This window comes from Gavialis gangeticus, unplaced genomic scaffold (genome assembly GCF_001723915.1).
Source record: "Gavialis gangeticus isolate Ggan-Ray unplaced genomic scaffold, GavGan_comp1, whole genome shotgun sequence".
Classification (NCBI taxonomy): Eukaryota; Metazoa; Chordata; order Crocodylia; family Gavialidae; genus Gavialis; species Gavialis gangeticus.
This window is the reverse complement of record NW_017729024.1, coordinates 40,472,802-40,487,374: the sequence shown is the minus strand read 5'-3', so window position 1 is coordinate 40,487,374 and position 14,573 is coordinate 40,472,802. Positions and strand designations below refer to the sequence as shown.

Genomic DNA, 14,573 nt, shown 5'->3' with positions numbered 1-14,573 from the left:
AATTGTGCCTCAGTATGTGCACTCATCCCCTCAACCTGCATGCCAAGGGTAGTGTTAAATAGTGATAGAGAAGTCAAAGGTAAGCCAAGTTTAGATGATGGGGAAGCAAGGAATGAGTGGAGCTTTGCTACCCACTATGGACATAATAGCCACCAACATTACTTTTCCAAAAATGTGGGGTGTGAGACTATGAATAAGTGTGGTTGATTTAAATTCCTCCTTTCTTTCTTTTCTAAATGCCAGCAGATGTTTTCTATTGTTTGTATTAATGTAGGAACACACAAGTTTTATCCAGAGACAGGGCGTATATTAGGGAAAAACAGATATTACATAAAGAAGTGACACACATGCAAACACATATAAATGTTGATCAGATCTGAAACTATCACTCTTAATCAGATCGCATGAGTCTGGAAATAAAATTCTACTGATACAGTGAAAAATCAGAATGATTTTTGCATCAAGCAATAATTTTTCACACCCTAAAATATCACTATTAAGTATCACCACTGACCTTGCTAAAGTGAACTGTGAATAAGGGGTCAAATCCTCTCTATGCCATCTTTATTTGCACCTGCATGTTCCAAACACTCACTGGATAAGCCAGCAAGGGCATTTGGTGTACCTGTTACTCAAATCTTGAATTACTGGTCTCCTGACGCTCCCAGCCTGTACCAGCCAATGACACTTCTGTCAACAACATCAATGAATACCAAAGAAGCACAGAGTCCAGCCAGATACGTATCCATTTTTACTATGAGATTTTTCAATAAAATATTTTTAAAGTCTCTTAAAAATCTGATTTCCATGCTCCCTGATGAATGGAGTTTCTACTAGCATTGACATCAGGAACGATGCATTCCAGGACATTATAAAAGTCCAACATAATTATACCTTTGAAAAATAATCCATTAAAAAAAACAGGATATACTTTTAAATAGACAAAGTGTTTTCATTCTGCGACCTCAGTGAGTGTAAAACCCACAGGAAACAGGAGTAGAGCAGAAAAATATTTGCCTATATGCCCCACATAGTTTGATGGAGTGCTCCTCACTCTAAGGTTGCTCTCTTGAATGCACAGCTGGGGAATACAAACTGCTTGTTGTTTGGCTTCACTAGCAACAAAAGCCAGGGTTAACTGGGTGAAATTTAATGACCTGTGATACACAGGAGGTCAGACTAGATGATCTAATAGTCCCTCTGGCCTTAAGCTTTAGGAATGAAAACGCTGAAGGTGATTTGCACTGTAGTTAGTTACAGCCATTTGGAGACACACAGGCCAGATGTGAGATAGAAGGGAAGTGTCTGGCTTGTTTTCCTGACTGTGGCTCCAAGGTTCTTTTTAGGGCCCCATTTGTCTCTAAAGACCACATTTTGGATAGCTCCGAGTTCCAGCCAATTTTCAGCTCCATCTGTCCGTCTGTCTGTCCGTCTGTCTGTCCGTGTGTGTGTGTGTGTGTGTGTGTGTGTGTGTGTGTGTGTGTGTGTGTGTGTGTGTACGTACATCACAGTTCTTACTGAAAAGGGCTGAGACTAAGAAGGGCTAGGAAGACTTTGCTCCTTATTTTGGCCTTTGCCAGATGGATCTGTGCTTTCTGTGTGTTGGGGGAGGAAAAAAAAACAGGTAGTGGTGGAAGCTGAGTAAAAGGCTGCTGCTGAAAAATAACTCATCTGTTGCAGAGTTGTATTGCTTTTGTTTTAACCTCTGGCTCTTGCTAAACCTACAATATCTGGTTCCCCCTTCCAGACAGTACTGAGATACAGCAACTTGTCACTCGACACAAGTGCCTATTAATATTACATAGGCACAGGTAGAAGTGACACCAATTCACCAGGGGACAGTAGGCAATTATGATTAGTGCCACACATCAGATGCCTTCTTCCTCCTACTTCACCCACATATGGTATTTGCCTCTCTATATTGTTTCCTTCTCTTCCCAATGGAAGGCTTTTCCTCATCTTTGCCATTACTCCTTTTGTTTCTGAACTGTGTTTTAATGTTAATTTCCAATGACCAATACCCAACTCAATACATCATACCCTAGCTAAACAACACGGATTTGTACATCAATATTAGTATGCATAATGGGCCAAATTCTACTCCGTTACACTAAAATAAATACAGAATTAATCCAGCAGCTGGCAGCAGAGCTACTTTAGATTTGCACCTGTGTAACAGAACAGAATTTATTAATTAATGCTATACACAGACATTGCATTCGTCCCAGGAGGTACTATCTTCTCCTGGGACAAACTGCAGTTGTTCAGACATCCAAGACAGTTGGCCCAAGACAAACCCTAAAAGGGTTCATGCGATAGAAATTGCAACAGTTTGCCCTAGGACATCAAAAATGCATCTGAACGATCACATGAGCTTGGACCATTGAACCAATGGCAGAAAAGCAGCACTGTTCAGTCACGCACTGTACCCTGACTGGAAGGGTAATCCATGTATATGCCAATCCTGGGACATATGTAACATCTGTTCCTAGCCCAATTGTAAGAGCATCATTATGCAACTTGGGGGCAATTTTAAGATATAATTTATCTATCATTAAGTTACATCTGAACCCAGAATTTCTGCAGCTGACGAAGTTTAAAAACAAAAATGAAGCAAAACAAACTGTGCACTTACATGAGTTGTGTGTGATCCTTCAAAGAGAGTCATCAGGTCTTAATGGAGTCAACAGGTGATACGGGTGTTCCACATTACTCAAGACCTCTCCTATTTTTCAAAGGATAACAAGCAGAAACTTGAGCCAGTGAAGATTGTCTTAAATGCTTTAACCATCTTCTGCTATTCCAGAGTAAGGCTTCTGCCAAATGTGAGGCCTCGCGTTAGGTTGTGCAATGGTCCTGTAACATACACAGCTGACACCAACGTGCTCAATTTTCATCTGTGAATAAATCAGGGTGTGGATCTGCTCTTTAAGGGCAGGGTACCTCTTAAGTTTCTTGGAATGTGAAACTACAGTGGCCTAAGCCATTCAACCCAGTGCTCTCCACTTCAATAATTGGCTGACACAAACCCAGCAGAGAAAATACAAGCTCCTGGAACAGAAACCTACATCTAGAACAAACCCTGACCTTCTTCCAGGAGAGAATCAGTAACACTGACCAAGCTCAGAGTAGATACATGGATACAAAGTTTATACTGATTAAATGAACCATCAGATACATACTGGGCAGACTCTATGCTGACAGCTCCTGTGCAGCACAGCCAAAGGGGGATGTGACTGCATTGCTGCACCCCCTTTGGATCTGCCCCTGAAATAAGGCAGGGAAGGGTGGTATGCTAGAGATTAATCTATTCAGGAATGCATCAGCTTTTATAGGCAACAGTCTACTTTGTCAGATGCTAGTTGATTTTAGCAACAGCAAAGCCACTGAGACTGTTCTTCCCATAATCCCCTGCTGACCGCTCTCTGACAGTGTAAACTCCTCAGGACAGAGACCTACTTTAATGCATGCATCTTTAAAGATATGTTCACCTCTGGCACAATCACAGTAATAACAAAGAGCACTGATAAAGCTGGTAATGAATAACTTTGGGCAGCACAGAGGAATTCAAAAGATAATGTTTACTAATGTTTCAGATTATCAGAATATGTCATCCTTGCTTTGTATTTAAAGAACAAGGGATCACACATGGAGTTTATCATCATAAGTGCTGTTTAACTATTTGCTTTTTAAGCACATACTTGAGTTATATCCAGATACGTCTATACAGGCATGAAGATTGCATTTAAAATAAACAAATGGCTTTTGCGTACTGAAACTCTCATGTTGTCTTATTCAGCTATTTCATAAGGAAAAATAAAGGGCTGAATTCAGATCTGGCGTAAGCCAGAGCAGCTGACCAATCAGTGAACTTACATGTGCTTTAGTGTCTCCCTGACCATGAGCCATAGTGCTATATCATCATGGTCCAGCAACAGTCCCACAGCAAAAGCCATATTTAAATTTGTACCCAAAGCTGAACTAAAATTCCTTTATTTTCACACCTTAATAATCAAATATTATGCTTACTACTTTGCATGGTTTAACTTCTAAAGGCCCCATATATGATGGGAGCATCACAAGTAGGTTCTGTACAAACAGACATGAAGATCTAGATGCTGCCCTCGAAAGCTAACAGCCTAACGTGAGATGGTAACTCCTCAGAGCACAATCCAGTTCAATTTTCCACACTCAAAAGCAGCATGTAGACTCCAGTATCAATGTACAAACATTACTGCATAAATGTCACCGCTGTTGCGCAGATATCTGACACAGAGACCATAGTCCAAACATGTTTGGCACTAGGGTTGGGAATGACTGTGAGCCCACATAATCCAAAGGCTGCTTCACCCTGTTTGATCATGACCTACCACAGTAACTGTGCTCATGGAACACAGTTCCATGAGTTTGGTGTCATCATTGGCTAAGTTTGCGGATGACACCAAACTGTGGGGAAGTGCGGTTACACTGGAGGATAGGCTGAGGATTCAAGCCAATTTAGACAGGCTCGGAAAGTGGGCAGACAAAAACCTCATGACCATCAACACATAGAAATGCAAGGTGCTCCACCTCAGGAGAAAGAATCCACACCATGCCTATAGGCTTGCCAGTGCTTCACTCACTAGCACTATGTCCAAAAAAGACTTGGGGTCATGACTGACCACAAGATAAACATAAGCCACCAATGCGACACCGCAGCTGGCAAAGCAAATAAAACCCTGGCTTCCATCTACCAATGAATCTCAAACAAGACCCAAAATGTCATTCATTTGGGTGCAGCTACATCTGAGCCACTTGGCTGAAGAGGGCCCAAGGTTGGAGCAGTGTAGCCAGGACTGCACTGCCCCCATTCCCTTCCCCTCCCAGCCTGTTGCACTGCCTCCTATCATGGCCACAGCCCTAGGGCAGAGGGGCCCAACTGGACCAGCGAGGCATCCACCCCATGGAGGCAACTGGCTGATGTATGGGCTCCAGGCCAGGGCCTTGGCAGGCCATGCTGCAGCCCAGGACCCCCAAGGAAGCACAGGGGCTGCAGCGGGCCCGGGGCATTGTTGGATTGGTCTTTGTCCTAGAGCCCAGCAGCCCAGCTCCGTGCATGTGTGTCTGTTTGTCTGGTTGTGAGTGTGCGTGCATGTGTGTCTGGTTCTGTATGCATCTTTGTGTATGTCTGTGGTTGTGTGTGTATGTGCATGTGCACCTGTATGTCTGGTTCTCTGTTTCTGTCTGAATGTGTGTGCCTGGTTCTGTGTGTCTGAGTGTACACAAGTGCACACGTGTGTGGTTTGGGGCATGCGTCTGTTCTGTATGTGTGTTCACATGTGTTTGTCTGGTTCTCTGTTTGCGTGCATGTGGTTCTGTGTGTGTGCACGTGTATGTCTGGTTCTCTCGCCTCCCCTTTCTATCCTTCCCTCTTTTTCTCCCTCCTTTTTCTCTTCTTTCTCTTCCCCTCCCCCATCACAACATGCTTAACAAAAAAAAGAATACCCAACAACGAGGGTAGTATATGAAGTTTTACTTATTGTCACCAGGTTTAGAATGTTTAGAAAACCTGTTATTTACTGTAAAAAAGCAACATTTATGATTATTGACTATATTAACACGCAGTGCATCCTGCCATTTACCCCCACCCTGGTTTTGTTTTTCTGGCATGTTACAAGGTAGACATTGTGTTTTTTTCAGCACTCTGGCCAAAAATATTGCCTACCCTTGGCATAGGGAATAAACTGTGCTGTACACAGACCTTATTCTTTACCTCAACTTTTTTCATAGCACAGTAACTTGTTACTAGCCTTCAGAATATTACTACCCAGCTGGAGAGGGTAGCAAGCAGTGGGGATGTGTTGTTAGTGATTTAAGCTGAACAAACAGTGTGATTTTCAAATTTCAGGTTGATTTTGCAAGGCTGACAGTTCTACAACATTCATTTTGGCAAAGCTGATAGGAATTGAGAGACAATACATTTGGGACCTCACAATGCCATTTTTATACATCTCTTGTTCTGATGCCAATAATACCTTATAGCACTGTGGACCTGAAGAATGCTTTAAAAGGCACATTCTACTGGAAGGATCAGGGGGCCAATTTTTGGTCCCAGTCACTCCACAGCAGCTTGATCAAAATCAATGAAGTTATCCTGGTGTAAAAGAAAGCAGAATTTGACCAAAGGTGTCCTGCTTCTCAAAATTAACAGCTGTACAGTGAAATTACTAGTTATTTAAACTAGACAATATCCAATCCCTAAACAGCATCACATTTGTTATGAAGTACAATGTTTCTTTATTCAACACTCACAAATTCATATCAGCCAATGTCTCCAGTCATGGACTTCGTTTTCTAACTGAAAGAGCCATGGCAGTGGCTCTTGATGAAAATGGCCTGACAGGGGATGAATGATAGTGATCTGCAAAACTCTCTACTGCTACCTAACTTTATTTATTGACAGACCACGATAATCTGTTTCCCTAAAATCAGTGATTAAAATGGGGCTGACTGCTTTAAATAAGGATACTGATTCTGGGGTCATTGATCTAATAAAAGTCACATCTACCCAAAGAACCTTGCCTGCCTACAAAACTGATTCTGGACATTTGGTTAAAAGGAAAAATGTGTTTATCTTCATTTTGCCTTTCCCAGACAAGATGCATGTCTTATTTGGGGGCGTGTAAGATGTAAAAAAATATGGTAATTAAGAGTGACTGACTTTGGAGATTGTCTAGACCAGTGGATCTCAACCTCTTTAGACTCAAGGCACCCCTTGGAATACACTAGCTTTTGTTTTCATTTTCTGACTACAGAAAAACAATGAAGGAATTCTTCTGTTGCAGAGAACTCAGAAAGACCACAACAGGGCAGAATGTTTTTAACACTATGGATTCCTCCTTGAAATCTCTGGGTTCATCTTGTGAATCACGTTTGCACAGTTAACACTGCTAACTCTGCAGGGCACCCTGCAACACCCTTAAAATAATCACAAAGCTGGACAATAAAGGAATTGATTTGAAGGTTTGATTTGAAGAATCAAATATCGCCCTCCTTTCCTGCTTTCCCACTTACAATTAGGGAAGGAGAAATCATGCTTTCCAGGTTGAGAATTACAGGTTTATAGAATTGCGAATTTATATGCTGTGGGCCCTGCTCTTGCACAAGCACGGAACCCAGTGATAATGCAAACGTGTTATCTATCACACACAAACAGGGAATCAAAGTATTATGACGTATAACCAGCTAAACAAGAAAGTACTGGAGTGACAAAAAGACCAGATTTCTAATTATCCTGTAAATGGCATCATTCATTATATGGAGGGAGGGTTAGCAGGAAGCTCAGCAGCCCTGCTTAAAAAAAGGGGTAGAGGGTAATTGCTTTTGAAGTTAGAGGAGAGTCTGACATACAGTGCAGCTGAAACATCTGTCTAATATTTTCCAGCTTGCGGGAGAGTTTGAGACCAGGAATAATCTCAGTTGTAATGTTATTGTCAACACAGACTTAACTATGGTTTAAATTACTAGAGAAGCAATGGTCATAGGCTTGCTGGTTCCTCCCTCCAAGCTAGACAACAAATGATTGATTTAAAGAACTGATTTGATAGCTTGATCTGAAGAATCAAATATCTCCCTCCTTTCCTGCTTTCCCACTTACAAGTAGGGAAGGAGAAAGCCATGCTCTCCAGGATCAGAATCCAGATGCTCTCTAGCTGCCCCAAGCACTCTGGACCAGGTGAGAGTCAGGGCATACCTGCATACTCAGTTCTTTAAATTAAAGACAGTGGCAAGACAGGGTGGAAATGCTTTAGAGTAATAGTTTAATCAAGTCACCAGATACGCTGTATGCCTCTGACTTCAGTGTATTATGATATTTACCCAGGTGCTAGAGGCAGAATGAAAATTGTTAAAATAGGTTAGTTTAACTTGAAGAAGCTATTTTTTCCTTAGTGGGAGTTCCAATGGAATGCAAAGAGGATTATATCCATACAATGTAAACAGCATTTAACAGCTGAATTTAACCTGTCAAATATAATAAAAGACTCAAATCCTTGCTTGTGTTTATTTGTTTTAAGCATCCTGTAAGGATTCAATAGCAGCAGGGATACCATTCTCTAATTAATCACTGTGATACCCTGAAACATAGCAAAAATATTTTATTTGACTAGCTATCAGAGCATTTATCCAAGATCCTTGGCAGTTTTGCAACCCATGCTGAACTGCAGGCTGCTATGGCTACTGCTTTCAGCGCCTGAGGTGAGTGGTTATAACCCTATTTTACATAATAAGATTAGGGATATAGGATATGTGCTTTCATAACAACAATAGGTCCTTTCCTTTTTCATGTTCTTGTGATAAGGTATTTGGCACAATTTGCAGATTTATTGGAATCTGACACAGCTCTGCCATAAGCACTTCTGCTATGGCCTGGAACTTGCAACCTCTGGGCTGGTGCCTTAGTGCCTGCACCATGCCAGGCCTTCTAACAATAGGTGTTATTAGCAGACCAAATAAAACTCTGCATGCATGTGTGTGCATAGAGCAGAGAGGCACTATCCAGATCTGCAGCACACTGGAACTAATCACAGTCACAGATGACAAACACAGTCACCAAATACTTCAGCTGTCCCCAGGATCTACTATTCTTTAGATGTAAAAATGTGCCTAAGGCTTTCTCTTGGCTGCATATATTATATGGGGTGAAAAAGGGTAAAAAGGAAGAAAACAACTGAATAAACAGCTGTGATAAGTCTTCAGTCTGAAAGCAACCTCCCTAGGTATCAGTGCATTGCTACCTGATAGCTGTTTGCTGGTTCACATAAGGAGTCAGTGGTCTCTACTAGAGAAGTTTCCACATCAAATATCAGTACCAGAACTGCTGTGAATTTGGTACTGATGTCTACAGCTTCCATAAGGTAATCTTCAGCAGGCACAGACACTGAACTATCCATCCAGAATCAGTGCACACCATTGCTAGACTTGTGAGGAGCCTGAAATCTGTCTAAATAAAGAACTTCAGTTTCTAGAATTGCAAGCCTGAGGTATGCCTTAACTTCACTAAAATATTTATGCAAAGAAACTGAGCACAAATGGAGAAAAACAAGGGAACTCCTTCAGGGCATGAAATAATCACCCAAGAGACCCTTTAAAGCTTACAGACCATCTAAAGTGTCCCTAATCTACAGCAAGCATTTTCCTTCACCTCTCACCACTCTGTAATCATCTTCTCCATTACTATTCCAGCTACTGCACTCATCCTCCAAGTCACTCTCATGTGCATCATCATCATCAGCTGCTAGCAGGAGGCAGAGAGAGTCTGAGATCAGCAAATAAATGGACCAGAAGGGCTAAGGAAGGCACAGAATTAAATAACCACAGACCACAGGCAGTACACACAGACTGTGACCTACTAAGTGGCCAGTGGCTTAGATTACAGTGCAACTATACATAGGTGTCTGTGTTATAACCTGTTCATCTTGTTTTAACTCATTCAGTTCCTGGCTACAATTCTTTTGAACCACAATGGGAAAGCAAATAAAAATAAATAAATAAAGAGAAATAAAAGGACTGGCCCTCTTGAAATTATTTTCTGTTCCCTTGAAGTTCTTCAAGAAGGCTATGCCTAATTGTAATTCTGGAAATCCTACTTTAAGGACTACTGCAAACAAAATTTAAAAGGGCAAATTTAATTAGATTAGGCAAGGAAAATGTGTATAGCTCCTATGGACTGCCAATTCAAATCCCACCCTAGACTCCCTTAAGTAAACTCATTTACTAATGGAAGTGGCAGACCAAATCCTGTACATAGGACACACACTTTTTTCAAAGGAATCCTCTGGGAACTGTGCACTGCAAAGATGCAAAGGAGAAAATGAATCCCTCCATTAACAACCAAACATTTAATAATGCTGAATTTCTTTTTTGTGGAACTCCTTTTTAAATTTTTATAATCACAAAGTTATCTGTATATAAAAGCTGCCTCACATGAGGTAAAGTTGCACAGTGCTTTGAAGCCAGCATACTAACAATGACATATGTAATCCTTTTTTTTTTTGCTTTGAGATCCTACTTGATACACTTTCAAGATCTGTTACATTTACTTAAGAAATGAGCGATTGGAATTTTCACCTTGATTCATTTTTCATAATTAAAATAAAGATAACTGAACTAAGTCAACTGAAAGAATAAAGAGAAGAGATGGCAAGGTCTATAGTGTGTACCTGACTCAGGCAGCAACAGCCAGAGCACAAAACTGCTTTTCAGTGGATAGCGAAACGCCAAATACAGAATAGCAGATGCACTTAGTTAATATACTATATGCAAAACCTTTATAAGCAATATATTAAGCATGGAGTGGTCTGGCACTTTTATTTCCATTTTACAGATGGGGAAACACCTGCAATACCCACTCAGGTGCATGGTGCTCATAACTTACACACTATCTTCTGCTCTCTTCTGGACTTCTCTCCCTCAGCCGTACTCTCTCCCTTATCACTGCTCTTGTTTCACAACACCTCTTTCCCACTCAGGCCTACCTTGCTGATCTTGTTCCAGGACCCCTGTTGAAGAACTCCACCCACAGACTCTGCCGGGCCTCTGTCTAGCCCTTCCCAGAAAGAAAGGGAGAGACAAAGAGAAATCCACACCACCTCTCCCCTGGGACTCCCCCTTACAGGTTTCCATTTCTCTGTCCTTCTCTTTTTTCTCTCCCTCTTGGGACTTCTCTCTTCTCCATGATCTTGCTCCTTTAAGATTTAATATACATCTCACCCCCCAGGGTAACCAGTCTATACCAGGGTATAGCTAAAATCAGTAACCAGGGTACACCTAAAATCTCAGACCCTAAGTCATCTTCCTTAAATTTAGAGCCCATCCCAGGCAGTGGATGTTGCCTTCTCAGCTCACTTGGTGGGTGGGAGCCCCAGGCTTGAGTGTCAGAGATGCTTGACACTGGCAGTTCTCCCTTATTTCTGACTCACATGTTCTTGGTATCTCTGACATTTGAAAGACTGTCCCTGTTCCCTTCCCTTGACTTATTTGATGCAAAGTACAACAAGAATGGGTTACTGGGATGAAATTATTTATTGATACATCTGTTAGATTTAACTTTCCATCCTGTAATGAATTAAAAGCAATAGGATTTTGTGGTCTCCTAAAGGGCTCTGAGCTGTTTACACAAGCTAGACAGTGGTGAATTGTCCTCTAGAGGCAAGTTAACTGATCCTGTTACTGAGAAGTCTGTATCTTTTGGAATTTAACAACAAAGCAGGAAAAGAAGAAAACATGAAACCTCTTATTGTACCAACAAATGATTTATAATATATTAGCTTTGAGGACAAAAAAGCTCCTTCAGACTTGTCTCCGTAAGAAGGGAGCTCCTGGAGCAGAAACCTTGTTTATTATAAATTATTTGTTGATTCAGTGTAAGGTATCAGCCTGTTATCTACTATTTCCCATGATAGAGGACTGACCACAAGTATTTTCTGGACACACAAACAAAGTAAGTAATATTACCAACAGGAAGCAAGATGTTGGAATATGCCAACACAGAACCACTATACAACAAAGCCCACATAAATTTCAGTGACAGCACAAAAAACATAGACCTGGAGAAATTGAAACCACTACTCACAGCTTATAAAACAAGGCAGAGCTTCCTCTGAAACCTGCTTTCTTCCTGCTGTGCAATGAACTAAAGGAGGTTAGGTTACAACATGTAACCACCACTTTTCATGTTGAGATGAAATGAGAGGAACGGGAAAAGAGACAAGGGCTGGAACACAAACCACAGGTCTGCCCACCCAAATAATGTACAAAGCAGCTTAGTGGGTAATTTAAAGGTCAGAGCTTACACATGCACGCAGTTTCCATAAGCACAATCTCCTCCTGACAAACCCATGAATTAAACTGATGCAGCCTGAATAATATTCTAACCAACTGACTTCAACATCACTCCTCCCCTCTGCCCTTTCTACACTTTACCCCATGCTAGCGAAATACTGGAACGGTGGTAGATCAGGTTTCTGTGAATCTGACAAGACGCACATAGGTTTGCTACCTGTAACAAGTTAATTACATTCAAAAACTCATAAACCAACATTTCCCATAAAGGACAACTGTATCCTAAAAAGTGACAAAGTAAAAAATATCAGACCCTTAGTTAATGGCAACAATGGTAAGGCTTATTAATGGTAACAATGATAAAACTTCAGTTCTGTCTATAGCAGGAGTATTTGCCTGCATTGGAAGGTCGGTATACTGTTCTGCCTCAGTGCTCCTGGTATAGATGCAGCTGTACCAGCTAAATGTGCTTGGAAAAAACATTCTGCTTCCCCAGCCACCAAAGGAAACAACCTGCACTGGTAAAAGCACAGTTCTGCCATTATTTGGTGGCATCTCCTTTAGGGACTCCTGCCAACACAGCTATGCTGGTCAAGAATTAAACCTCTTGCCATCCTTACCCAACACAGTAAGACCAGCAGAAGCCTGGGGTATAGACAAAGCCTTAGGATAAAACCAGATTTAGGTTAATTTCCTCCATTCACCCATTTCTCCTACCTCTGTTTGGGATGGAGAAACAGAAGAGGGACAAGGGATTGTGCACATTTGTCTATACTGCACTCCTGACATGGCACTTCCTTGTAATGTGTGAAAGCAACTGCACCTTAGCCAGGGATATAAACCACCCCCATTCTGATTAGACAAGCATCCTAACTGAGCAAATAGCTGTTGAGTGTAGAGGTGTCTGCAGGGCCATGTCATCCAGCCCTCCAGGCCTGTGAGGCTCCTCAAGCACGTTATGGAAACACTAATGAATGCTGCCACTGCCTACCCGCCACCAAATTTCCAGATACATGGGAAGCCCTGTAGGCTGGATGATATGGCTCCATGGGCACACAGGGTCACTTTGCAGCAAGATTGTACTTGTGGACCACCCTTATGCATCAATCCCATGTTGGATCTGGCCTGTGGACCAACTCTGCCTGTGATGTCATTCATCTAGTCTGTAGGGGCAGATGGTCAAGTACCACTGATACAGTGTATTAAAGTAAATAGCTACCTGAAGAGGAAAGAAGTAGATTCAGAGCTGACTAGCCTTGGTAGACTCACAATGCATTGGTATTGCTAACCCTTAATGATTAACTGCAAGTCTTATGAGGGAGAAGGAGCAGCTGGGAGGATTAAACCCAATCATTCCATGTCCTATTCTTCTTCAACACCTGGCACCTCCCTGGCAGCACTCCATAGTCTAGTAAACTGAATTCAAGGTTCCTTTAGAGTTAGGATGAGAGAAGGAAGAGTCCAGGTACACAGAGCTAACTGCAATTTATGGCTCCTATAGGCCTTGTTTGGACTTACCCACACTAGTAGGGAATATGTCCTCATTGTTGATTTGCACCTCAATCCAGTCCATGAGAAGGTTCATATACTGAGGTGCTGGTAACGCTGTGGGCTTCTTGTACCTCAAATCATCCTGCCACCTGTACTCGTACTTAGGGCCCCCAGACATCACAGGGCAGGTCCTCTCTGTGCAGAACTCACAGATCGTTCCATAGATGAGATTGATCCTATTAAAGAAGTCCACCACATGTACTGCCACCCAGTCATTTTGGTCTTCTCCATTCGGCAGCTGCACAGCTGCTTTCAGGTCCACCCCTGAGTTCAGAGAGGCCTGTGCTCGTTTATGGAGCTCAAACCTCTGGGTCCCAGGTTCAAATTTCCTTTTGGGACGGAAGGTCTTGTCCTTATTAAAGACTTGCTTGAGTGCTATGGACATGTCTGGTGAGTTTCTGACCTCCAGAAGCTGGCAGAGAGGCACGAAAAAGATGTAACGAGTGAAGCCAAAGTGAACGCGCTTCCTGTCACAGGTCCTTAGGCCTGGCTCTTATCCCAAAAGCTGTTGTTGACGCTTATACAGTCCACTAGCTCCTCCTCTTGAAAGCCTTCCCAGGAGATGTCATGTTCCTGAAGATACATGGAGAGAAAAAGGTTAGCATTAAGATAGACGCTGTGCCTAACAATTGGCTAGCTTTATCACCACTCTCAAATGGGTACGTGTCACATTTTTTATAAGCTGAATGGTAAAATTCACACATATATACATTTACACACAGGCAAAATTTAAAAAAATGGTTATTTACTTGGATGTTTCTCTATTTAGGGCCCAACCTGAGACAGGTGAATAGAGCTTGATCTGCTTTGGGTCATCAGAACCTGCCTGCTTTAAAACTTCTCAAGTTGGATACATATAGGCCACCTCTACGTATTAAAGGCACTGCACAATTCACCAGTTAATTAACTGGTGAATTGTGCAGTTATCTTGAGACCAGTACACATGCAAAGAACTGACTGAACAATAAGAAGCTCCAACCAGCTATGAAGTTAGACCTTGAAAATGCATACTAATTTTACAGCTGGTTGCTATCCAGCTTTCATTTGCATATGTAACAGGGTCTGTCCTGTAGCTCGGAGTCCCATCAGCTGGCAGGGCTCCCAGCCACAGAAGTGCACCTTCCTCAGATGGGGCTGCAAGTCCTGCAACTGCTGGGGCCTCCCAGCCCTACAGCTGGGGTCTCTGGCTCCCGGTAACTGCA

The 14,573-nt window shown here is 42.1% G+C and overlaps 1 protein-coding gene across 2 annotated transcripts in view; it reads right to left on the bottom strand.

Moving 5' to 3' along the window:
* Positions 1-13,974, bottom strand: part of MOB3B (MOB kinase activator 3B) — a 137,735-nt gene extending 123,761 nt beyond the window's left edge. Inside the window, exon 1 of one of the 2 annotated variants that reach the window (XR_002097289.1) lies at positions 13,339-13,974. Coding sequence is in view for 1 of the 2 variants with exons in the window: in XM_019517032.1 (XP_019372577.1) it covers positions 13,339-13,756 (418 nt within the window). In the remaining variant the exon portion in view is untranslated. The remainder of the gene's footprint in view (positions 1-13,338) is intronic. The other variant, XM_019517032.1, reaches the window with a different exon arrangement.
* Positions 13,975-14,573: the final 599 nt, after the last annotated feature.